The 27425-nt window shown below is 38.2% G+C and overlaps 2 protein-coding genes across 2 annotated transcripts; both read left to right on the plus strand.

Annotated features, from left to right (window-relative positions):
* Window positions 1-434: 434 nt before the first annotated feature.
* isy1 (ISY1 spliceosome associated protein) lies at window positions 435-10528 on the plus strand. The gene is made up of 11 exons (XM_088636861.1): window positions 435-550; window positions 2008-2030; window positions 2381-2432; window positions 2878-2943; window positions 3336-3378; window positions 3466-3578; window positions 4263-4380; window positions 4592-4714; window positions 7494-7612; window positions 8761-8850; window positions 9741-10528. Exons 1-11 carry the CDS (start codon window positions 548-550, stop codon window positions 9846-9848), a joined length of 858 nt encoding a protein of 285 aa, XP_088492987.1. The 5' UTR covers window positions 435-547; the 3' UTR covers window positions 9849-10528.
* A 1578-nt stretch (window positions 10529-12106) lies between these two features.
* On the plus strand, window positions 12107-27163 carry LOC148662106 (haloacid dehalogenase-like hydrolase domain-containing 5). Its single transcript, XM_088636874.1, has 8 exons — window positions 12107-12364; window positions 16154-16357; window positions 16774-16886; window positions 18556-18649; window positions 20935-20968; window positions 21243-21417; window positions 23204-23392; window positions 23890-27163. Exons 1-8 carry the CDS (start codon window positions 12254-12256, stop codon window positions 24290-24292), a joined length of 1323 nt encoding a protein of 440 aa, XP_088493000.1. The 5' UTR covers window positions 12107-12253; the 3' UTR covers window positions 24293-27163.
* The last annotated feature ends 262 nt before the right edge of the window (window positions 27164-27425 follow it).

The following is a 27425-nucleotide window of genomic DNA, read 5'->3' on the forward strand; positions in this document are numbered from 1 at the left end:
AAACATTAATGAAGAAAGAAGACGTAGCATAAAAAAAATATTTATTCAATGTATTTACAGTTCTCTCGAGTCTTCAAATTCATCATGCTTCTGTTTAAATTCACAATTTAAAATTTTAATACCAGCTTAAACATTTTTTTTTATTTTACGTTTAGTTTAACTTGATATTTTATAGAAACTTTAGCTAACTAGGCAACGATTTGCCCAAAGAATGAAAGAGGGAAACTTGGATTATTTTAGGAGGTCACCCGATTGCTGCTCTTCAAATTTGCTGTTAAACAATTATGCATAAAACAGTACTTACAAAAAAATTATTTCTTGCGATTTATTCGATCGTTTTTATTGTTATTTGTTTGAAAGTTCAACCATTTGAGATTTTACCTAACATTTTTCTAAAATTTGATTGGCTAACCGCCGGCACTTTCACCTTTCAACTTTGACACTTGGAGAAGGATCACTTCCTGTTTTCTTGCAGCGTGTGTAAACGAGACTGAAAGAAACAGGAAATATCGCTGCTGAAGAATCTAGTTCATATTGAACGACAAACATGGTACGTAATTATTAAAACATATTTGTCTTGTTAATATGAGTTTGTTGATAATGCAAGAGATCCAGTTTATATAAATGAATTTAACAGCCTGTAGGTCGCCCTGATAGTTTTTAGTTCGCTTTCCAATTTCACTGTCCAAATGTTGTGTTGTTAGAGTAGGTAGTATAACTTCAGCAGAATTATTTTTAAACTAATCACACGTTGTGTAATTAATTGAATTTAAAATGCTTTCGGTCTTACCGTTTCCTAGTCACTTATAAAATGACGTTTTTATTTTTTTATTGGAATTTATTTTTAATCCAAATGTGAAGAGTTAATTCCCATGTATATATCATCATTGGTTTTACACTCTTGTTTATCAACAATTTAAAATAGTAATTACTCTCTGTATCCTATCTGCATATGGTCGTTTACATCATTACATAATTTTTGAAAAAACCTAGACTGACACTAAAAAAGAGATGAGTTGTAATTAGACTACCTTCAGGTGTAAAGTGAAAGGATTAGATAGATAGATACTTTATTGATCCCGTGAGGGAAATTGCAGTGCAACAGCAGCTTAACACACACAACACAGCCACAGTGTAACGAATTATATAATAATAGTACAATACAATACAATACAATACAATACAAGAGTTACTCACAGTCCGGACACACAAGAACAAACTAGAACAGAACAGTACACAGAAAATCGTATCACACATATGAATATAAATATAGATGTAACTATAGATATAAATATAAATGTATTGCACAGGTCCCTGGCATATATTGTACAAAAGTGGTTGTAAACGGGAAAAAGAAAGAGAACAGATGTAGCATTAGATGTGTAGATGCGTTTAGTCCAGAAACAGGTCACTGTCGATGTTGCCTCTGTCCAGACGCAAGGTGGATGCGTTGTACAGTCTTATGGCAGACGGCAAGAATGACCTCCTGTAGCGCTCCCTGTCGCACCGTGGATGAATCAGCCTATTGCTGAACGTGCTTTTCATTCCTGCAAGCCTGTCATAGAGGGGATGGGAGAAGGTGTCCATGATGCCCTCTAGTTTGGACATCATTCTCCTCTCAGCCACTACCTCCAAGGGGTCCAGGTCAGACCCAATGACAGAGCTTGCTCTCCTGATGAGCTTGTTCAGCCTTTTGGAATCTACTGCTCTAATCCCAGAGCCCCAGCACACCACTGCGTAGAAAATGGCACTCGCTACCACCGACTGATAGAACATTAGGGTGAAGCTTGAAATTGTGGATTACAGTAGAGAACATGGTGTGTGCTCTTTGTGACAGGAGGAGGATGAAACACAGATACATTTATGCTAACCTGCACCAAATCCCCCAAAGTCAGTCAGAACATCTAGACTCTTCAAGTTGAAAATCAATTCTTACAACTGAAATGTTCAAATAGTAACCTTTATTCGTTATATATGTGCTGATTTCCGTTTTATTTCCTTCAATAGGCGAGAAATGCTGAGAAGGCCATGTAAGTGTTTATTTTTTATGCTCTGCTCTTGTGTTAACATCTGTTTTATTGTTGGCTTATATATTTGTCCATCACATTATTTTCCAAAAGCCTGTGTTAGTGGCTGTTGATCAGCCTGCTCTGTCCTTCTTGGTGTAGAAGTTGTTTTTTCTTCTTCTTGTTACTGTGCAAATAGCAGTTAGAAATAACTTTTTGTGACTGTGCTTCTTCACATTCCAGTCCTTGAATGTAATTGGCACATCGGGATGTTCCAAAAAGCGACACATTCTGTTCCAGGGGTTTTGTGTACATCGTCTATGTATGTGTCCAGTCAAATTCTTACTAATCATTAAGTTTTTTTTGTTGTGAAGGACGGCCTTGGCTCGATTTCGCCAGGCCCAGATGGAGGAAGGAAGAGTAAAGGTGAGTGAAAGTGTGTTAGAAACGTGAGTTTAATTCATAATGAATTAAAATACTGGATTAAGATTTGCAGCAAACTGGCGTTCTGTCCGAGCCGAGAGCAGTGAAGTGTGCCTTGTGCTGTGCCTTTTTATTCTGGGATAGGCTCATGACTGGCATTACTCCGTCAACAGGCTAAATGGCTTTCTGATAATGGATGGCTGAAACAAACTACATTACACATAGCTTTCTGCAAATAATACACTCATTTTTCAGAATTACGTAATTATGTTTTACTGCAATTTCTAAATTCTATGTATCTGTGGTCTTGGGCAAGCCTTTTCTTTTCCACATTAAGGCATGTGTATGATAAGGGTGTTCTAGAAGTTTAGAAGCTTATGCTTCATGCAGCAGAGGACAGTTCCTGTGGGAGCGGTACATTTTTTTTCTAACAGCTTCATCATTACAGGAAAGAAGACCTTTTCTTGCATCGGAGTGTAATGAGTTACCAAAAGCAGAAAAATGGAGAAGACAGGTAAGAAATCACTGCATTACAAGACCTTTTAACACCAGTAATGTCCTGATGTGTGTCTAGATTTTCTTTTTAAATAGATAGCCTCAGTTCCAGTCCTCAACTGCTGCAGTACATTTGATTTTATAGACCTTTTTTAATCATGACCTGTTTTAGAGGTTGACTAAAATGTGGCAATTAAGTGGTTAACATATTTACTTGCGTTCTGTGTGTAAAAACTAGAATCCTGCCTGAGGATCACTGCTGCAAGATTTATGTGATATGCAGTTTTTTGACCACCAGAGGGTACTATGGGTTAGTAAATTAGTGCAGATTGAATTAAAAACACCAAACAAAAATCAAACCTTGTCTTGTTGGATCATGATAATGTGATTTACATTTATTACCTTTTTTAGATCATCAGCGAAATTTCCAAGAAAGTTGCTCAGATTCAAAATGGTGAGTTTTTTTTCCCCCAGTTAAGAGTGTGGTAATTTGCTGTTTTAGTATTATCATATTATTTAATGGTTTCTCGAACGTTTTCAGCTGGCTTAGGTGAATTTAAGATCCGGGACCTTAATGATGAAATCAACAAGCTTCTTCGAGAGAAAGGACACTGGGAGGTTCGGATTAAAGAACTGGGCGGTCCGGATTATGGGGTAAGATTTGACTGTCTTTTATCCTTTTATTTTTTGCAAAAGAATGATTATACACAAGGATTAATATTTTGGTGAAGAGTGGTTTGTCAGTTACAGGACCCATCACACATTGGTTCACAAAGGATTCTCGATAAGAAGTGTCATTTTTACTGTACAGTTATCAGAGGGTTCTGACTGCTGAGTCCATGTGGTTGAAGTTTAACACCAATTTAAGATCTTAAATCATCACTTTGTGTAATTCAAATGCGTTGCTTTTGGACATTGTTTGTGTCCCTTGAACTTTTGTTACAGCTGTCTACTGTTGATGAAAAGAAAAGAGACGCAGTGTTTCAGCTGTGGACTCTTCTTTGGGTGTCTTCAGGTCCACAGCTGAAGAAGGCTCCACAGCCGAAACCTTATGTCTTTTCTCTTTTGAGCATGGAATAAACCTTTACCTGTTCCTTTGCAGCCTACGCAAGCCGACATAGCGACCTACTTGAACTACTGCTGATGTCAAGCTTTTATTTTTACCACTTCAAAAACTAATAACCAGCAAAGCATTGCAAATGTAATTTGTTCAGCCAAATTGATTTCGACTGCATGCAAGTTAAAGTTGTTGTGTGAATTTTTTTGAATGGGAGATTGGCCCTTTGTTGCTGTAATATTAATATTAATAAGCTCTGATGTGGTGATATCTCTTTACAGAGAGTTGGGCCGAAGATGTTAGACCATGAAGGCAAAGAAGTGCCTGGAAACCGGGGGTATAAATACTTTGGAGCTGCCAAAGACCTGCCTGGAGTCAGAGAGCTGTTTGAGAAAGAGCGTAAGTCACTAAAAGAACCTGGGCAGCTGTTCGTATCCTTCAGGGTTGTATTTTATTAGATGTGCTGTATTTAATCAGCAGCAACAGCACTTAACGGTAACCCGGTAAACTTAATAAAGCAGGGTGTTGGCAGAGTTGGATATTGTCTCCAGTTGTAAACATAGGTGTTTAACCTATAATGATTTTTTTTTTATCCTTGTTTTCTTTTCAGCTGTTCCACCCCCAAGAAAGACTCGGGCTGAGCTGATGAAGGATGTTGATGCAGAATACTATGGTTACAGGGATGAAGACGATGGTGTTCTGGTGCCTTTAGAGCAGGAATATGAAAAACAAGGTAATGATGTGTCACAAAATGCCAATAAAGGTAGTTCTTCATTAGCCTTCAGTTGCTTTTTAGTGTGACATCCTTTGTCACAGCATTGTAAAATGCTCCCACTGGCAGCGACTCTGATATTCAACAGTATATGGGAAGAGAAGGTAACAGAAGCAGGTGATATAAAGAGGTGTAGCTGGAATGAAAAACAGCATGAAACCTTTTCAAGTTTTTGCTCAGAGTCAAATTCCATAGGCTGTAGTCATTCACATCAAATGACAGAACATTACCAAAGTTGCCTAATCACCAGTATTTTTGGTGAGCCACAGTTATTTATGGTTAATATTTTTCTCTAATGATCACTTGCTGGAAAACATTAACCGCCTCAGTCAAGGACTAGGGCTCGTGTTCTGTTGATATCTTCACACGAGAGTTTCATTCCCTGAAAATTAGATGCATGTTACTCACACAGCTGCACTGACAGCTGGAATCGCCAACAGTTCGCATTTACAGTACAAGAAAGGCCAGAATTTCCGAAGCTGTTCCTCGTTGTGGTGAGCAAGGATGCTGTGCTGTAGAACACGTTGATCTTTGAATTAAATGTTAAAATGGTACGTCCTGAGCACTTAGCCATTAGTGGTACAAAAGCAGTTTTTCTGAAGAGTTAGGGGTTTTAACCCAACTGTCCTGGGGAAGTTCCACTCTGGGCTTGCACAATCTGGCCTTCTGAAGCTCCCTCTGAATTCAGTTGGTGGCCTGATCAACAATTCAATTCCTGATCAGCTGATCATCAATTTCTGGTAGGTTTTATGTGCCAACCTCAAGTGTGTGCGGCATGTGGGCACTGGATGAAGGGCTCTTCCTCCTGTATGTACAGTACATGTCAAGAGTTTTCCCCTGGAATGAAAATCTCTATATAAATGTCAGGTTTTATTATTAAATCTGCAGGAGGGAATAGGTTACTATGATGTAACCCTTCTCCACTGGTCTTTGTGTCCTTTACCAAGGTATTTTTTCTCATTTGTTCCACTTCAACCAGTTAAATGTGTACCAGCATTACTGGGAATAAACCTGCTGTCCCTAAGTGTCCCATCCTGGGGTTATTTTGTCATTTCATACATCGCCGCAGCAATCATAACAATTCTGAAAATGTCACTGGTGTTGGCCAGACTCGCAACATTTGACAAAACAGCCACCCCTGCAGCTGTGCCCGATGGGTGTCTGCAAGCTTGCAGGGATGTCACTGAGAGATGTGTAGCTCCTCCAGCAAAACACAGTGGAACTTACAGCATGATGTTCTGACAGGAGCACAGACTCTCCTTGTGCAGCCCAGGAATTGCAGTTGTAAGCTTATAACTTGGTGGCACCAAATTGGCCGAGTGTATATAATGGACAAAAGATGATTGTAATGAGGTAGTTGGCTCTCAAAGGACTTTGATAGGATAAGATCTTGGAGATTTAGTAAGATAACCTCAGCTGCCCTGTTCCCTGAAGACAAGAACTGGATACCTGGAAAGACTATCATGTTGCTTTTGCTCCCAACACAAGGAACAGCTTCTAAGAATGTAATTTTTCATGTAACTGTACACACGTGATGAAGGTTTTCAAGGGTTACTTCTCCAGAACAGAGTGTGGTTTTTAGTCTCTTAAAGCCTTTTCATCAGCATATATGCTTATAATGTATCTAGTATCCGCTTCTCTTCACTATTATTGGAGTGTCTGGGAGGCAGCACGTTTCTTATTTGTTTAAATATTTGCCACTCGTTCACAAGCAGCCAAGTAAAGGTAATGTACATCATATGATATCCCTCGCACGCTGATTGAACTGACTACTGCATGACTGTTTAAATGTACGTTTTCAATCATGGGCTTGCTGGAAGTAATCAGAAAGTTAGCTGAACAAGCAAAGATTAATGGTTTTCTTCATGCTTCTAATAAGATCAGATCTATTAATTACTTTTTAAATGAGTGTCTTGTGCTATTGATTACAGTGATATGGACAGTATAATATAAGATATAAGAATGGGAGCATTTTAAAATATACTCAAAAATAAGAGATTACTTTCATTCAGTGCTGATGTGTACTTGTATTCTAAAATAGAATAGAATAAAATTGAATAAATCCCTCCTTGAAAACAAGAAGAAATAAGGCCTCAAAGAGTCAATGAATTAATGTAAAATGCTTAATTTATCCATGAGACGGCTTAGCATTTTACTAGAATATGTTTGCTTTTGGATTATTAACGGTATCTTTGTTTGGTAATGCTTTACTTTAATGAGGCAAAAAGAGACACCACTACTCATTCGTGAACACTACACAACATTATAGTAACATGAGTAACCATGATTAAAAACCACTTGTGCAAATGACACAGTGGGCATGCACTTATTCCACACGTTCATAACAAGACATAGTTTCAGCTAAAAGCTAAGAGCAGAACTCCCGATAGAATTAAGGTGAAAATGATGATGGACACCATTAGAACTAGAGAGCTGACAATGAATTTCTGCAGATACAACCTAGTTACTCTGGTTCTGTTATGGTCAGAAGACATTTTATTTCAGTATAGATAAAAACCTTGAGATCTGTATGCATGTTGTGTTTTGTCATATTTATTGAGCAGTTACTATGGTGTTCTTTTTTTGCCTTATTCAAGCAAAGCCTTCCCCTTTGGTCTTTGTAAGTAGCCCTATAATCCTGTAGACTGTGCTTCGGCATTAATGTTCAGCTACGTTGGCGTGGTAGTTGTGTTTGTGAGTGTACATGATAGTTGTGTGTTCACTATGTGTGCGTTTACAGTCATAACGGAGGCAGCTGAGAAATGGAAAGCAGAAAGAGAGGCACGTCTGGCTGGAGGAGGAGCGGGAGAAAAGGAGGAAGAGGAGGAGGAATATATTTACGCTGTTCAGGATGAGGAGGTAACCACTCGGCCAGTGAAGCGCAAATAGAACAGTGAACAACAAGTAATGATAAAGGCTCTCATCTAAGTGTAGTGTCTTATCACCCAATAGTACTGTATTAGCCACTGAGTGGCTTGTGTATATAATAATAATAATTGCTTACACTTACATAGTGCTTTTCTGGACACTCCACTCAAAGCGCTTTACAGGTAATGGGGACTCCCCTCCACCACCACCAATGTGCAGCATCCACCTGGATGATGCGACGGCAGCCATAGTGCGCCAGAACACTCACCACACATCAGCGATCAGTGGGGAGGAGAGCAGAGTAATGTAGCCAATTCATAGAGGGGGATTATTAGGAGGCCATGATTGGTAAGGGCCAATGGGGAAATTTGGCCAGGACGCCGGGGTTACACCCCTACTCTTTTCGGGAAACGCCCTGGGATTTTTAATGACCACAGAGAGTCAGGACCTCGGTTTTACGTCTCATCCAAAGGACGGCGCCTGTTTACAGTATAGTGTCCCCGTCACTATACTGGGGCATTAGGACCCACATGGACCGCAGGGTGAGCACCGCCTGCTGGCCCCACTAGCACCTCTTCCAGCATATAGGAAAGGCAAATTGAAAACCTGGCATGTTATCCTTTCTTTGGGTATTACTAGTGTTACTGTCCTGCATTTCTACTGCATTACTGCAGTATTTAATTGTACCCTTTTGAAAATACAGTACTGAATTGCACGTGAGGTAGATTTCATACGCCAGGAACAATTCAAAGAACTTGATTTATAAAAATGATCGCCTGTCCTGTGAGGGAATGCTCGAAATAACAGACAAAACCTGTGTTAAGTTTAAGTTCTAGAAAATTAATGATGTATTTCCTGTAATGGATTATTTTTGAAGAAACAAATGGTTAACACCATGGTAGTACTTAAAAGATGTTTAGGGAAAAATAACATAATTTAGTGTAAGATAAGTAATTCTAACCACTAATATTTTTGTATTTGGCACTGGAGGAACAAGCTGAAAACTAATGTAAATAGTCTGTACCTCCTATAGTATTAGCCAGTGCAGGTGTCTGAAACTAGGAATGCTATATTATCCTTAGTGTTGTGATGGTTCTACATTCGATACTCATGGAGATGTCTTGTTGTATATTAATAAGCATTCTGATGAAGAAATGGGAGAGCAACTGGAAGGAGAGGAAGGATCACAGACATTTATAGCCCATGTTCCAGTGCCCTCACAGAAAGAGGTAAGTCCTTACCCATTTGGTTTAATTGCTGCATAAATCTATGCAACATTTTGTCCAGAGATTGGGGAAAATTAATATTAAGATGTGATAAATGCCATTTTTATATGCTTTTGGGAATCATTACAGTACACAAGTTCTTTAAGATATTTCTTATAGATGAGTACAATCTTGAAATCTTGAAAGTTTTGTGCTAAAGTCTTGCATTATAAAGGCGTGCTCTTTATAATAAGATAAGCACATTATAAAGACCAGAAATCTGGTCCTTGTCATGAGGGCATAAATACCCTTCGTACCCCTCAGAGAGCACGGGGTACAGTAAAGAGCTCAAATTCAGACAATTTGATTAAGGAATGTCTAAGGAGTTAACTGAATTAAGTTTGCACTTTAAGACTCCACAGCTCCTATAACCAGGATGCATTTATGAGGTAGTGAAACCAAGCAACATCTCAACCAGCAGGGGTTGTACTAAGTAACCCAGCCATTGCATGCTAAATCTAGAGCTTGGTCATTGAATAACTGTTATCAGAAACTCCCAGGGTAAGATGCACAATTTCCCCATGTGCCACCAATGTAAGACAGGTTTGAAGTCAGACAGATTTGTCCTGCACTTCATGGCAGCAGTAACTAGCTAGGTGACTTTCTTTGCACTAGAAGGGTTACAAATAAAAAAAGCATCAGTCCTCCATCTGAAACATTTGCTGTTCTTTTGCACTGTGGGGCTTGCAGGGAGTGAGGCCAAGCAATCATTTTTCTGGATAACATGGCAACCTTTGAAGGATTTAACCATAAGGTGTCATCTGGAATACTTCTGTTTGTGCTTTCTGAAAGTGGTAAAGATATGGACCCGAGTGTATGAAAAACGAAACTTCAGCCTAGTTTTTTTTCTTTAGATTGAAGAAGCCTTGGTAAGGAGGAAGAAGATGGAACTGTTGCAGAAATATGCCAGTGAAGCTTTGATGGCACAAAGCGAAGAGGCCAGAACACTTCTAGGACTATAGCATGAGCTACAAAATATAAGGGATAAACAAATTAACCTTTGCAAATCTTCCTTGTATCAATATTATCATTAGATCTAAAGCAGACATTTCAAGAACTGAGCAAGTGTTACTTGTTTTTTATTTCCCACAAGGGGAAGCAGTTTCAGTATGTTTCTATTTGATGCCCAACAGCAGAAAATGTCTTTATATATACATTGACGTAACTGCCCATAAAATTGTTTGTTGCTAAGGCACAGACATCACTGTCGATAATATTGTGATGTTAAACATTGAACAAAATACACTGTAAATAACTTTTTTAAAATTGTTTTTCCCAATCCTAATTTTTGAAAAACATTAGTAAACTTTATTTTGTAAAAAATGTGCAAGTGTCTCTGTTTTGAATGTAGATTACTGAATATTGACTAATATATATGTTATTAATCAATTTAATGTGCTTCTTGGAATATCAGTACTTTTTCCCCAGTTATAATGGGCAAATTAACTACTAGCACGGAATATCTACTTCTGTAGGTATATGTGTACTTTAATAACCAGCCAGCAGTAACACAATGGAAGTAAAGATAAGATCTGTTAAGTCACGCTGAACTCCCATTCATTGTTTTTTGTTTTAGTTCTGCCCATTTAAAATGACTTCTTAACAGAAACTGATTCATTAAAAGATACGAGTTTTCTGATTAGGAATTTAAATTAGTTTTTTTTTATTAGAATAACAGAAGGGTGTTGATATTGACATCTCACAGGGAATTGACATTCCCTGCAAATGTTCTGAAAAATACTTTTAAGAGTTCTTTGCCTGCATTTTGACGGCAGACTAAGGGCGAAGCCTCTGTGAATGGCCGTGCTGTGTTCAATTTAAGAACGATCTACGCTGATAGAAAGCGGGTTGTTTCTTGTGATCACTCAAAGCCTGCCTTAAAACACTGTCACGCTTTAAGAATCAAGCCAAAATCCGATTTACTTTAAGCAACAGATAAAAATGCTCCTTTTTGATCCGCACTTTCTTCAAAGATCACATGATTGTGCAGATAGTCCTCCTTAATATTCTGGTATCCTATGTTAAAGCATTAAAATCACAGTTTAATTTTATTGTAACACGGATTCTCGGCACTGTCATTTAAGATAAATACTGTCATCCTGAGATTTGACAGGGAAATAGTTAAAGAAACGCTGCCCAAGCAGTGTTATAATGCACTGTAGGAGACTATTTGCTTTTCAGTTTGGCCCATTAAATCATCACATTTACTCAGTTTAGTAGTGTGTTTAATCAACTATCTCACATCTCAAATGGTCTAAAAGGCATTTAGATTAGAACAATTAAACATTGCAATAGTGACATTCTGATTATTACAGCCTTCTATGTGCTTGTTCTGTTCAAATTGAGGCTTCACTAACCAAAACGGGTAAAAATGATTCAATTGGTGAAGTCAAAATTCTTAAATCTCATTCTGACAAGGGTGAATACAACCTCTGGTATAGAAGAGAGGGGGGTGGTTAGACCCTTGTCCTCCCTCTTTTTGGATTCTGTTGGGAACATCGCAATGAGTCCATGAAGGTACTTAGCCTTGAAAGAAAAGTCTATGTGTAAGCTAACCATCCATTTTCTCAGCGCTTCTTTCAAAAACCAACAAGCAGGGTTACTATCAGCGTGGGGTTTGTATGTTCTCCCCGTGTACACCTGGGTTTCCTGTAGGTGCTCCAGTTTCCTCTCCTAGTCAAAAGACATATTGGCTTCAGGGAAAACTGGCCCTGGTGAGGTCTTAGAAAATGGATGGACAGTTCTCCAACTACAAAGATTCAGTAGTACAGGCGATTGCTTTTTTGATGAACGGATACAGGTGGGTCTGACAGTGTACCAGTTTCACAATTGGGCCTTGTTTCTTCTTCTTGTTTTACATCCAAATTGGTGTCACCTCAGGCCCTTCTGAAGTTGAAGAACTGACAAAGGGTTGATAATTGACAAACCCCACACAACGTTTTAAAACTTGGGAGGAAAGGCGAACAAATGCTAAAATAGCAGACGGAAATCACTCTGCCTGGGATTCAACTTTGGCTAGAGGGAAAAAAAAAAAAGAGCAGTCCCTCACGACCACGGTTGAGAACTACTGAACCTAAACGATTCCTCCTCATTTATAGAAGTACGGCATCCCTAACATTCAGCCAGTTTGGAAAGTCATTTCAATCGCTGTTCCTAGCCAATAGATGTGGAAAACACAACATGCCCTCTACGCAATGTAGCACCTCCTATTTCCTTGTCGTCAGTTCACCCCCCTCCCCCGAGATATATGGAGAAATAAAGGAGGGGGGAAGAAGAAATTCGGGCATTTTAGGCAACGTTAGCTTGTCTGGCTGTGTTATTCTTCAGGGTTACATCTTCGTTTGTCTCCGTTGAGCTGACGTCGAAAATGAGGGCTCTGTGGTGTGTGAGCCGCGTTATGAATACGCTCTGTAACCGGCAAGTAGGGAGAAAACCTCGGTTATCATGTGGGCTGTGCGGAACTGCGTCTGATAGCAAGGTAAGGGGGAGGGGTATTTCATTGCAGTGTTCAGGGGTGCTTTTCTGGAGCCCTGGAATTACAGGAGGAATCCCCTTTAATGTTTGCGTGCAGCTGATACTTTGTTTGCAACTGGGTGCGCGCATTGCTGTTACAAATGTAGTCTTATATAATATCTTGCTCTGCCGCTATATTTGAAGATAGTACCATCTTTTGCTTTCTTTTTCATTCATTTTGTACTATTCAAGAAACGATAACCTGAATTGTCTGGAAAGTGGTCTTTGTTTTTAGGTGAAATTATAAAATGTACGTTTGACGATTTTTGCGAATACTATTGTAGTAATTACTGCTACAACGCTGCTCGTGGCACTGTAAAATGGATATAGTTTACGACAAATAAAAAAAAGTTATTTACAAAAGCAATAATTTGAACCATTTCCGTTTTGGGATTAAGTAAATACCAGTGCAATTTTCAGTGTGAAAGTTACTTTGGAGAATTTCGAGTGTATTATAATATTGCTTTAAATCAGTTTTGAAGGAAAATGACATATTATGTTAAATGTGTGTTTCCTTGCGGTCCAGTGAAATGACATATTATGTTAAATGTGTGTTTCCTTGCGGTCCAGTGACAACCATTTTCCTCTGGTGATGAAATTCGTTACGAGATTATTTTGGGAAGATTTAACAGTTTACAAGACGCTTCTTTATTGACTAATAGAAAATAAGACAATATGGAGATTATGTAATAAAACACTGTCATATTGTCTGTTCTAATAGTTTACAGCTTACAGCTCAACACAGCTACTGACCTGTGATCAGCTGCGTTATAATGGTTTATTATTGTAGATGAATATTTAATATGGAACAATGTTGACGTATAATAACAAAAAGTATGATATTTCTTTTGGTACAAACGTGAATGTTTTAAATGTTATCTGTAATGTAACCCGTCTTTCTCGATTGTTTTTAAATGAAATTACATTTCGTTTTGAAGAAAAAATAATTCTTGGAAAATGATTCGACATCTCCCTGTCCCAACAAACTGGGTTGAATTAAAATTGGTCCAGCGGCACCCGTATGTGTATGAATCACTACAATGATATCCTGTAGATGCATATTGTGTAGAAAAAGCATCAGGCATTTTTCATCACCTTGTCCTTTCTACAGAATCAAACGCAAAAAACAAAACCAAGATTTCTGCGGAACACCTAGTGTACACAAACAAAATCTTTCTCTCGAACTGCACTAAGACTGAAAGAAACAACTTATTATCACTAAAGGTGTGAAGGACTGAAGATTTACAAACGCTTTAATATACAAAAGCGATTCTTGTTAAAGGTGTTACTATTACCAATGACACAGAAGCAGAGCTGGACCTATATTTTTATTTAAAAAAAATCAAGAACAACAATATTTTAAATGTTGCAACTCTTTCTATTTTACATGGTATCCCATGATATCCCAGTCCCTCCAGCATGTTGATGGGTATAATTAAGTGTTCAGGTTGTATTACTTCAGATAGAATCATATTCATTCCCAAATGGGTGCTATACAAGCAAGCATCCAAGGGACCAATTCGAACATGGATGCTGTTTCAGCCTGAAACAAATGGTGTTTTTTGTGGTGGTTATGCAACAAATAAAAATGAAAACCCAGCAAGAAAGTCGAAGCATTTTAAAGTGACCTTTCCATACGACTGTGAACCCAGAAAGATTTCAGATGGACTGTACAATTGATCCAGTAAGAATTTCAGATTGTATTATCATAAGAAGTCATTTTTGTACTAATGTGCTAGCCTAATTAGCACATAAGCAGTAATACACTACTACTACTGACATTAATACAACACAAAACCTGCATTAATAATAATTCTTAAATAATTCATAATAACTATTCAGACCATAATTTACAGCAGCCTCATCTTCCAATTTGTTTTTATTACCATGGTGATTAAGGGCATTGAACAGCAGTTAATATGACATAAAGATAAGTCAAGCTTCTCGTATTGGGAGATGATGGTCTTCAGTAATCCTACAGGCCTTTTAAAATGCATCTACGATTTCACACTAACAGAGGACCTGAAAGTGTCTGACACTTGAAAGGAACACTGCGTCCTGCTCGTCTTGTTTTTTCATCAGGAGTGCAAAACGGAGAATAAAATTACAGTATGCTTTCACAGCAAGGATGCCACACTGTTATTTGCACAAAGGCTTGACGATATCTGTGGAGGGGCTGTGGTGAAACCAGCTAGTGAATAAAACCTCGACACGCAGAGTAAACAACTCCGATGCCACGCACGAAAGAGCACCAGTAAAAGACTGAGAGTCAAGTGCCAGTCTTCCTGTTTGTGTCTTTTGTAAACACATCTCATATGTCTGTGATTAACATCCATTAAAAGACATTCATGAACATTTATGAATGAAGGAAATCAACAGAGCACTCTTACTTATCCAGAGTGTTTGTGATTTTAGTTAAATGAGTATGTGCCTGCAGAGACCAGAAGGTTTGGAGGTCTGTGGCCTCTGAGTTCAGGCCCCAGATGAGGCATATTGCTATGGTTTCAGTGAGCAATGACCTTGGCCCAGATTGTTACAGTAAACCTACTGTGTAAATTGGTACCAACATTGGTATGCTCAGTTAAAGTAACCTTTTTATGCTCTTTTATACATTTGAGCGTTGATTTAAATGTTGTTTTGAATGTTGTAAAGTCTATTTTTTTTTTTAATCTGACTAACAGAACCTTAACCTCGCCCTCAGTCTCCCAAGTTCCCAGGATTTAAATGTATAGTCTAGTACAGTTGTATAGCTTATGTTACAGACATTTCAATACTCATATTTTGCTTTAACTCATATCAGTATTAACATCTCTCTACTTTTGATGGGCACAGAGTAGATTGACGCTTTGTACCAGCTGTCTGATGGGCAGCAATGCCCTCCTCTCCCTTTGGTGGGAAACAATCACTCTTCAGCTATCCTTGGCATGAGTTGGGCTTGGCTTTTGGAGCATGGTTAAGAGGTTCTCTCGCCAGAAAACCTCTGCTTTACAAAACACATGGGAAGCGTTCATATTGTGTAACGCTTTGCCTTTCAAATCAGTATTTTAAATTCTACAGGGGTATCTGAATTTTGTATATAGCATCATTACATTCACAACATATGTATTGATTGGGGTCTTCATAATTGATCATTTTGTCTTGGTTTGGGCGAGGTAGTTATGAAATTATAAAGCTTTAATCTTTAACATTCATATTCACAGGGGCAAAGTCACACCATGGTAATTCTGTGTGTTATTGGTCTGTTACATGCAAGACCAGAGGGAGTGTCCGAGGTGTCTGAATGGGAGGGGCAACAACTAAATTATTTTTGCAGTCTTTACTGAAGTCAGCCCCCAAATCCTGTTGACTGCTTTCATTTCAGTGTCTCTGTTTCTTAGAACCATGCCAGCAGTAGTGATTTTGTCTCGGAAAGGATCAAATACTCCCAGCAGGAGTATGTCTCGCTCAGCAGCATACGTTTAGCAAAAGCCTGGTCACCATATGGTGTAAAAAAAAAAAAAATGTCCTAGTGTAAACTGTACCAAGAAATCGTAAAGGGGTAGAACATGCCTCCACTTATCCTTCTTGTCTTAAAAGCAAATGCAGATTTATTTCAGAGATGGCAGAAACATCGTGTTAAATATTACACAACTGAAATTTCATCTCATCATTTCTTGGGCACAAACAGAGCTAGCTTCCACACATTTTATATGAGACAAAAAAAACCCCGCCGGTTGTTTACTCGTCCCACACGAAACTGTTTTTTTTTTTTCAGTTCCAGATGGATTTTGGCCTCCTGTTTGATATTGATGGGGTGCTTGTTCGGGGAAAGACGCCCATCCCAGCTGCAAAGAAGGCGTTCCAGAAACTGGTTAATGCTCAGGGGCAATTTCTGGTGCCGGTTGTTTTTGTGACGAATGCAGGGAACTGCCTCCGCCAGACAAAAGCAGATCAGCTGTCTCAGATTCTGGGAGTGCCTGTGAGTAACACTTTTCTTAGTTAGCTCTGTGAGTCTTGCACAAACTGGTGTGTGGCCAAGTTACCATGGTGTTCTCCTAAAGTTTTTTTAAATGTCGTCTAAATTATAAGGAAATTTCTTGATTATATCTCTAACCTCATGATAATGGGTGATTAAGGGAAAAGACCAACAATACAAACAAAACTGAAAGTTTTCTTGATTTTGTTTTTCTAAATTACAGTTTGGTCTTTTTTTATATAAAACATTTTAGTGGACTTAGTATCTCCACCCCAGAGGTGGCACAAATACTTTCAAGGGCTGGTACAAGAAATGTATAATTTCCTTTCTTCCCAGTCTTAGTTTTGAGTTCAGGGATCCTTCCTTATGGTGTATTAACAATTCTTGCATTATGAGCAATTCTTCTTTTTTGCTGACAGATCTCTCAAGACCAGGTGATGATGTCCCACAGTCCTTTAAGAATGTTTAAAAAATATCATGATAAATGTGTACTTGTGTCAGGACAAGGACCTGTCCTGGACATTGCCAAAAAGTATCCTTTTTGAAGACGTTTTAGGTCCTTTACTAAATTGTATTTAATTTATGATGTATAATTTACACACAAAAGGAATGCAGATTCAGACTTATTCATACCTATTTTACAACATTTAAGTGTCTGTTTTTTCATTCAATATGGCCCTTTTGAAGTGTTAATATATATCATTAAATATTTGCACGTAAGGTGTACCACTATAGAGACAATCAGTCCAGTAATTTACAGAAAGATTCCCAAGACTGTAGCACAAAAAGTTACTTTCATATAGTGACTTTTCACTGCAGCTGCTGTTATTGCTTTTTGAAAATTCAAAGCAAGAATAAAATATTCTTTAAGAACTTGGTTTCAGCTTGTTGGATGTTTACAAACCTAGACCTCTTGGTTGCTGCTCTACATAACATGTGACATAAGCTGTGTAATCTTGAAGCTCAATGCGGGTTTCCTTCCAACTGACTTGATTAAACGGATTGCTAGATTTTTAATTTACAGAGCAACTTGGTAAATAGAATCAAATAAAGGGCTATTTAAGATATTCCAAGGAATTAAGATGTTTGTTTGTTTGTCTTTTTGAATACAGATTTATTTTTTATTTGTGTATTCTAAAATTGGATTTCAGAGGTTAGATTATTCAGTACTTTGTTTGATTATAGGGGGAATTTCAAGAATTAAACTAAATCCAAGTTGCTGGTCTTTTGTAATTATATACCTGTGGAGAGGCTGCAGTGCCCCAAGAATATTTTCTGTGTTAATTAGGTTAGAGGAGTGTTTTGTTGTAATTTGCAGCTATGCAAATTGTTGTGTGTTGGGTTGAGGCAAAACCCAGATGTTTCATTGGTTTGGAAGACTTTTTTATGGGATTTAAATAACATTCCTTTCTGTTTTTGTTATCGTTTCCTAACCCTCTCTGATCTCAAGAGCATGGCTCTCCGGGACATAATGTATTATTTCAATTAAGAAAGTGATTATTGTAATCATAGAAACTCTTATCCTTGAAGGCTGAAGAATACGCACTTATGTGTTCCAAACAATCTGTATATTATCACTAACGTAATTGAAACAATTTGCTTTAATTATAATCAAGGCCAAAGGAATTATTTATGGGTTTTCTATAAAAACAGGACCGGTTCTCTCCAGGAGCTCTGCCCTAGATAAGTTATTTTTTAAAAATTTAAAAAACAATCTTAAAAAAAGTTAAACTCTGTGTGGTTAAATTACACAATTGATTCTCATTGCAGTCTTCCTGACCAAGTTAGTACATAAGAAGAGTTACAAAAGGGAGAAGGCCATTCAGTAGTTAGTATTTAATTGATCTTAGGATCTCATCCCTCTGTTACTTATAAGAAGCCAGCATTTCGGCTTCTACCATATGGCTGAGCAGCTTGTTTCATACTCCCACAGACCTCTGGGTAAAAAAATAGTGCCTCTTGTTCTCAGTTTTAAACTCACTTCCATGTAGTTTCTCCTCGCTGTTTGTTCTGAAGAAATCCTCTGCATCCCTTGAGGATTTTGAAAGCATTTATTAGGTCCCCTCATAAACGTCTCTGGTAAGCACTAAAAGAGTTAATTTCCTTAAGCCTGTGAGTGAAGGACAGGCCCACAGTTCAGAAGTGTTTCAAATGATTTAGTCTTGTGTGGAAGGTATTTGTACTTAACCTGGTCTTCCCAGCTTGGGTTTCTCTAGGCCAGTTACCATTGACATGCTTCGAGAAGCTTTTCCTCTGCTGGATATGGTGGACCACAACAGAAGACCGAACATGCCGGTGAGTCCTATTACTGTTACATCTTGCTCCTTAGGGGTATCCACAGTTTACTGATTCTTAAGAAAATAACACTGCAAAAAGCCTAAGACTTTTGCACAGCGTTGTATAAAAGAATTTGTCCCACGCTGCTTTGAAAACCACTAGAGTGTAAAAAAAAGTGCAGAAGAAGCAATGGAAGGCTATGTCAAACAATTTAACATATAATCTTCAATTATAAGGATGTGTTAGAATCTTTAAGTGGGAAGTAAGGTTAAAAATGGCAAAAGTGAAAGCAGACATGATTTAAGCATGACTTCCTTTTCCTTTGACAGATGATACTAGATGACATCTTCCACGAGCTATAAGAAAGTTATAACATGAAAATATTTTCTGTAACCAAAGCAACTTGTGTATCTAGCTGATGCATTAAACAAAGTTGCAAGTCTTTCCCAAAGAATGAATTGTTCTGGGCTTTGAATAAAGGATGAGGTTTGAAACTAGAGCCTATTATCTTGGCAGCTGATACCAAGGCCTACCGTTCACATCCTTCTCAAAATGTTTAAGAAAGGAGGAAACCTCATTTTTCCTCCTGTTGATGCCCTTTTATCTTTTGTCGAGTGGTTGGTACTAACAACAAGCCCCTTGTTTCTGGAGACTCATTTCCACTTCAGTCGGCAATGTGCTTTGGCAGGACAATAATGATCTGAAACAAATGCAAAGCAGTTGAACTAACTCCACAACATTCGAAAATCTAGCAATTGCAAAATAAGTTCTGAGGTAATGGACAGTTTGTTCACTTTGCTTCACAGTTTAAAAACAAAAACACCAAGAAGGAAAATTTAACTTTCTTTGTCCCCCTGGGGCTATGAAGGCCTCGTATATCTTTGCACTCTGATAACCGGAAGAAGGAATTAAGTAGTGTATCACTGTTTTGGGAAACCTACTTTGCATTTATATAGTATATTGCCTTGATTTGTACTCTTTTGTTTTGTATAAATTTTATGTTTCTGATATGTGCATTTGGGTGGAAATTTCTCTTCCTTTTTCTTGGCTGTTACTTTCCTTTAAACATTTTAAATGAAACTAAAAGTCCCAATACATAAACGTTGTAGCTTTTATGGTGTACTTATTTTAAATTACAACACCAGTTTGATCTTTCTGAGTATTTACTTTGAAATTTACATTTACATTCACACCTCCAGAAACAAATTGCAGTCGTCATGCATTCAATTTCTTGATTTACCAAGATGAATGATTTCTTTTGCTTTTCAGGTGAAACGAGTTCATTTTAAAAGTACACCGATCCCTGCTATTATTACACTAGTTTCCAAAACGCGAATTGGCTCATCATACGCGATTGGTAAATAGGGGACAGATGTCTCTATAACGCGAAATACGCGGTCATCCCCGATATATTGACGTTTTGCATGGTGGAGGAACACAACTGAACGGGGCGGTCCGCGTTGATGATGCCCAGTTGTCCCAAGTGCTTTGTTTTGGAAATGCTAATTGGGAGGTGCTCCTTAATTTTCGTGCTATTTTCACTAAATCCTAAATCCTAAATTTACTGTAGAATTTATTTATTATTGTAGCGCCCTCGTCTGGTGTCCAAGTCGGAAGCACACCCGGATAATTAGTATGCGCCGCGGTACAGGCTGGGAACCACTGTCGGGAAATTGTCTTGGGGCCCGCAGGCTGACCGCTAGCTAACCTTTGCTATGTAAATAGTGTATTTTTTGGAAATTGTACTTGGGCTGGCTGAGGTTTACCCCCTGTTTTCTTTCCAAGACCCGTATCCACCCTAACTTGTGTACGTGTTCCCTTTGCTGCCCTTGTGTGTTTAAGGTTTGTTCGAAGAGTTTATGGTTTCTGTTGCCTGGTAACAGGCTGATGGAGGCCTGTAATAAAGAGCGCGTGTGCCATTTATGTGTTTCGTTGTTGCCCGCGTGAACCGTTCCATAAATGCTACATTAGAAATGTAATGTGTTTAAGCTGTGTAAACATTTTATTAGGATAACTAATAAACTTGGTAAAGCTTTGGTTAGGCATTGGGTTCGGTTTTGAGTGGTCTACCCCTAACCCTATTTTCCCCATAAGCCCTGTTATGTTTGTTACGCGATTTTGCATAATGCGCGGTTTTACATCTATCGCGTTAAAGCCTGTACCATCTCCTTAAAATGAAGCCTGAATCGAACATTTTATGTTTATGTTCATGCTATACCATGAAGTGCATTTCTTTAATTGTAAATCTTAAATAACAAGTAATGCATATGAAATGATCAACTAAAAATTGTTTTTCATTGCAGACGTCTTCTGCTGTAAATCTTCCCAAGATCGAAGGTACATTTTCTCTTTTCATATATATACAAGGGTATAAATAAATTAGATATGTGCATTTTTATTGGTTTCATCATATCAAGGGTATGAATACATTTTAGCTCATTATACATACAGTATGAAACATTAAAATGCAGTAATGGAAAAATAGTTTAAAAGTCCAAATTTAGTCATTTGAGGTCATAAGCTATAAGCATAAAATCTAAAACTAAAACATTTGTTGATGCAATACTACAGATATCAGTAGGCTAAAAAACAATTTCTCCTCGAAATGCAGCTGTTATTCTCTTCGGCGAACCAATCCGGTGGGAGACCAACCTGCAGCTCATTGTCGACATCTTATTGACCAATGGCAACCTGGGAGGAGCCCACAACAACCTGAGATACCCACACATCCCCCTGCTGGCCTGCAACATGGACCTCATGTGGATGGCGGAGGCCCAGTCTCCAAGGTAACCACCTCGGGCTGCCCAGCCATTACACTGGACTGGCTGGCTGCGATTTCTGTGGAATAATCCCGCCATTCATTTATTTCTCATGAAAGCCGCATTTCCAGAAAAGGGCATCCAAACTAAAAGAGACTGGTGGTTAAATTTAGTACACTCCCTTCCCTCCCCCTTACTCATTTTTTTTTTAATTTAAAAACGGATCTTGAATCCATGCCGACATTACAAGACTGTTGTTTAAAGATTAGATCATTTCTTTATTGTTCCTTTGTCCTGGGGGGAAAAAGTAATCTAGTTGGAATACTTTATTTTTTGACCTTGAATTACCCTAGAACTAAGAATAAACCCAGCCTTTCAATTTCACTGCTGAAAAGCCCTGATTGGAACGATTTGGCACACATTTGTCTTATTTTAATGTGTATTACGACGAGAAGGGGCACTGGAACACTGGAAGGGAACTGTGCTCTACTTTTTAAGATGCTTAACGTGTTTAATCCACAAAAAGCTTTATTCCTTAAACCAAGTACCAAACATAATTCTGAGAAAGAAATCGGTCCTTCTTTAAAATTAAAACCAGTGCTGACGATGGTAGAATTTGGGTAATAGGAATAAATTAATTGACGGATCTCATCTTCAGGATGTACCAGGAGTCGTGTCTTTAGCACAAACATGACTTAATGCCCTACATCCAGAAAAAAAAACACTTATTTCCTCAGTTAAGACTTGTAACCAGGTCATACAGCAGCAAGATGAGCAGATTACCTGCAGCTGGGCTTTCAATGTATTGAAAGAACCAATAAGGAATGGTCCTTTTAGTTTAGAAATTGTACATTTATAACATATTAATTTAACTCAAGGTCAGAAAATATAGGCACTTCATTACATAAAAAATGTAGAAAAGAATTTATTAAATGAATTTTACCACATTCTAAATCTCAAAAAAGTATGTTTAGGTTAAAATGAGAAATCACACTTCAAACTCCATAGTAAGAGAGGCAGTTATTCGAACATTTGGTTTTTCTTTTGTAACTGATTTTATATTATACATCTTAACCAGATATAAAAGATATTGAAAGGACTTTTAGAGATATTTAATTTGAACAGTACAGAACCACTCACCTAAATCTCTGTTATTCACTTTTGCATTTGTTTTCATTACACACACATAAATTCCTTCCAGTACCAGAAAAACACGTATTTTGTAGTAAGAGCTGTGGCATCGCATTGTCTGCATCAGAACAACAGGGTGCATGTTTGAATAATCCATCACCAGATGCACAAGCGCGTGCACAGAGATCATCATCGACACCACATGATCATCAGACCTGTGCAAGGTGGGAGAAACCAGAGATTCCAGAGAAACCCCTGCAGATGTGTACATGCAAACATGTGGGACAGGTTGAACTCTAGGACATTGTGTGTTCATGTGTGGCTCACTCTGCGTGCGACAGTGCAGAATTGTCTGAGTGCTGCTGGGTTAGGGTTGGGATTAGTTGACCAGTGATTTCTACCCTCAGATGGCTCCTGTGTCTTGCTGGGCACCTGGAGATTTGGACTGATGTTGGTATGAAAAGAAATGCTCCTCTACTTGGCAGTTTCTCTTCTGTAAGGCGCTGTAGAATGTGGATTGTGGGAAATGAATGGATGTGCCAGAGGGCATATGAGCAGGGTAGGCATGCTTGCTAGATTTTCTGCAGAGCTGGTACAGGAGTGGTTTCTGTGGAATCAAGTCTTACAAAACAAGTGGTGTGATTTTCTCATTTCTTTTACGCTGTATTTGTCTGGCACCCAGGTTTGGCCATGGGACCTTCCTGGTGTGCCTGGAGAACATCTATAAGAAAATAACAGGCAAAGAGCTGAAGTATGAGGCACTGATGGGAAAACCAAGTGAACTGACGTATCACTATGCAGAGTACCTGATCAGGACACTGGCGTCAGAGAGAAAGTGGAGGAAACCCATTAAGACACTGTATGCAATTGGGTAAGCAGTATCCTGGATCTAATTGTCTCCATCTCAGTCCCTGTATCTGGGATAATTTAGTAAAACATTCCAGAGTGTTAAGTGAAAAGTTTGCAAAATAATTCAGTTGTAATTCTGGATTCCCTACCTTCCTCTGATCTTAACTTGTCTTTTTAATAACCAGTCCAGATAGTAAAATATTAGGGGAGCTCATCCTTGATTGCATTTTTTTAAAGAGCGATCATTTTTTATTTTTTCTGAAGATTAACTGATTAACACTCGTAAGTATATTATTGTAACAAAAAACTTGTTGCTACTGTACGGTGCCACTCAGAGCTGTTAAATGATCACATTTTTTAATGTTCAGTGACACTTTCTGGTTAACGGTAAAACAGAATAGTGTACCATATTTCAGGTGGTGATGTATGTCCATAGGCAGGAAGTAAACTTTATATGAAGGGTGTGCTTTCGCACAATTGATAGGACTGTTGCTTTTGTATCTTCAAAAAACTGTGCAGGGACAACCTCATGACGGACATTTATGGTGCCAACCTGTACAATCGCTACCTCGAGGAGAGGTCCTCCAGGAAGGGTTCAAAAACTTTGGCCAAGGTGGCCGCCAGCACCGGAGTGTCCACCGCCACCACCGTGTCTCAGGATGAGGAGGTGGACAATGGCTGGGAGAGCGAGCTGGCCTCTCCCTCCGCCACAGCCTGCAAGTCCATCTTGGTCTGCACTGGGGTCTACAACCCGCACACGGATGTGCCTGCGGATGCCAGCGAGTGCATCAAGGAGACGGTGTTCCACGGGCACAGGGATTTCCAGTTCGACCCCGCGCTTGTAGAGCCCGGCCACATCGTCCCGGATGTTGACGCTGCTGTAGAACTCATTTTCCAACAGGAGAAGTCTGTGATCCAGTAATGTTAGGCGGCATTTTCTTATTTAAATGGAAAACTCCAAACCTAACAGCTGAAGATGGGAATTCTGCCTGAGACTGAGACCCCCCCCTCCTCCTCATGTCATGGTTTTGAAATTATATATTTTCCATATGGATGCTATGAAAGCTGTACAAGAATGAGATTTTATCTTATTTATTTGGGCTGGTTACATTTTTATTCGTAAATGTGGAGCGAGTTCTTTTATTTCAGGGGTATCTTAAATTTAGGATTAATATGTCTGGAGTGTCAGTGAGGAAAATTGGTGAGATATTCCGTGGAGTTAAGAAATCTCGCTGCACTTTTTCCTCAATCCCATTTTACTGTTTTATCTTTCAAATGTCTGCTGTAAGTACTGTAGTACTGTACTGTGGTACACTTGTGCATAGAGATATGCTCCTTGAAAGGTGTGGAAACCATCTAGTGAGTTATCAGTGCTTTATTCTCTTATGAAATTCAAAATAATGCACTGCAATATCCTCTAGGAATGATTTCAGTTTTTTTTTTGCATTGCGTCAAAAAGCAAACCTGCATTGAAGATAGAGTGAAGTAGAATTTACTGTAAAGAAAATTAGCAGTATTTTGTCATAGTTTCCTTTACCTTGTGTATTAAAGTTTAATTATTTGGTTACCACTATCCCCTTTTAACAGTCTTAAAAAATTAAATTCTACATTTTGAAAGATTTACGTTTCTAATTTATTACATCTTCCTAAGGAACTAGTATTTTTAGAGCTTTTCATTGAGTCACTGTTAATTTTAAATTTATTTTTTTAATAAATAAAAATACCACAGTAATCTGTGGTACTGCAACACTGTTGGCTCTAAGCAGCCATTTGTTTGTATTACATCTCTGTCCCATCACTAAGTTTGCAATTAGACTGAATACTTTAAAGTGGGCTCTGTAGATTCCTTTTTTTTTTTTTTTTAAAGATTCAGCCATTGTATCATCTCTTCGCTACAGCCCCAGTGCCCGCATTAGAGTCCCTCCACTGATGGACTAGAGTCACTGTGGGCTGAACAGCAGGGAATTCCCAGATTGCTGTCTTGTCAGGATCTTAGAGACTCCTGATCATCTATTTCCTACCCTATCCCTGGCAGCACTTAGTCAGGGAATCCCAGTAGCAGTCAGGATTCTTATTCTTGTACATGAAAATGATAACCTAATTTTCCATCAATCAGTTATCAAAAAGCCACATTTTCCTAGTGAGGAGTGGAGCATCCTGGAGATTAGTATTCCAAAGCATGGGATGCGAGACAAAAGAACTTACCAGCATGTCCTGTAATTTGAGAGAAAATGCTTACAGATACAGGGAGAATATGCAGACTTCACTCAGAACATGCCCAAATTGAGAATTGAGCCCAGGACACGAGCAGCAGTCACACGTGTTGAGTCAGCAGCGCTGACTGCACCATGCCAATCTGAGGTAAATGTATTAATTCAAATGTAGTTATCTTTCAGAACCCTTAATATGTATATGCAGACAAGTTATTTCAAGAGAACACTAAACTTTTTTTTATGAGAAGCTATAGAGTATAATCAGTTTTCAGTGCCACACTGTTTCAAATGGTGCTTATAGGAGTCAGGAAAATATGTAGTGTGCAATTTGTTTCACATGCAAATTTCAGTTTTGGGAGAGATATGGTTACAGGTATGCACAATAATTCCAGTTCACAGTAAAATATACTTGAAGTCCTAAGATTTTAATCCTTGTATTGTGTTTTTAACCAAAGCTTGAAATAAATGGCAATTTTGTGTTCCTTACTTTAATAAAGGAGATTTCTTTGGTAATCCTTGAAATGTAGGGATATGAACAAGCGATATACCTAGGTAGCACAAAGTCGCCTGTGCCGTGTTTAGAGATTTATAACGTGACCTGTGTCCATCACTGTAGATGTTACCTAGCATGACTAAACTACAGGTGTGGGGGGGGTCTTTTCCTACTTGGATATACCCATTAAGGTTGACTCGTAGTTCAGATACAGTCAAAATGATACCTAAACTATTCTTAAACGTTTACTATTAAAATAAATTCTGAAGTTAAACTTACAGCTGTTACATGCATCACTTCCAGTAGTTGGACAGTATTTCAGAAAAACCTGGGCTCCTTCCTCTTGAAGGAACTTGTGCTGCAAGTTACTTATACAACAGCCTAAATGATAGTTTCGCCTCGCCTTCTCCTTAAGCTAAATAACAGTGCTTGCACTTTTTTACTTTTGGAAAAATTATGGAGCTTGAAAATAAAGTTTCCGTCGCGCTCTAAAAGGAACCCTTTTGACTGAGGCACTCTACGTTGTGCTTAATCCATATTACGCACATGTCTTTGTGTACTCTTATGTTTTTATTGCATGGATGTTTTTTTCCCCCGTTAAACTAAGTTAATTTTGAAATTGTTTTATTAAAAACAAATACAATATTTAAGATTTTTTTTAAATCTCAATCTATGCATTTCTTCCATTTTTATTTAGAAAGTCAATATTGCTGTATTTTAAAATGGCACAGCTAACCTTATTAACAAGAAAATAATAGTAAATTGAAAAGCTTTAATATGTTAAAATGTTTGTAAGAGGAACTATAATGGAATTATCTGTGAAATAAATGATAAAAAACGGCAAGTTCAATAGTTTGGGCACAGGAACCCAACCTTTCTCCATTTTTCTGGTACTGTATAATACATTTAAACTGTTCTGCTTCTTTCCGTTTAAAACTGCCCTCCATGATGTGATCCTTTGTCATGTGCCACTCTATGCCGAGTTAACAGCAAGTCCTCCATACTATTGTATATTGTAATAAACATTAATGTGGACACCGTCTTCCATTGTATTAAACGCTACATCTAGTCGTAGAACCTTTGGAAATCTTTGTTTTGTGGTCTGTTTTTTGCTGGTGCACTATCATCGTTTGCAACGGTGAAGGCTTTTGATGGCATTGAGGAATTTTGTTGGTTAAGCAAATCCTTTCAACGAGCTCTCTCAGGTGGACACAATAGGTATTGCAGGCAGCTTGTTGGGCAGAACATTAATATTAATATGACCATATACAGTAACACTGTAAACTGGGTAGCCCTCTTAAAAAACAAAACAAAAAGGTGGTGAAATATTCTTTGCATGTTAACAAATA

This window comes from Lepisosteus platostomus, chromosome 6, assembly GCF_059453375.1.
Source record: "Lepisosteus platostomus isolate fLepPlt1 chromosome 6, fLepPlt1.hap1, whole genome shotgun sequence".
Lineage (NCBI taxonomy): Eukaryota > Metazoa > Chordata > Actinopteri > Semionotiformes > Lepisosteidae > Lepisosteus > Lepisosteus platostomus.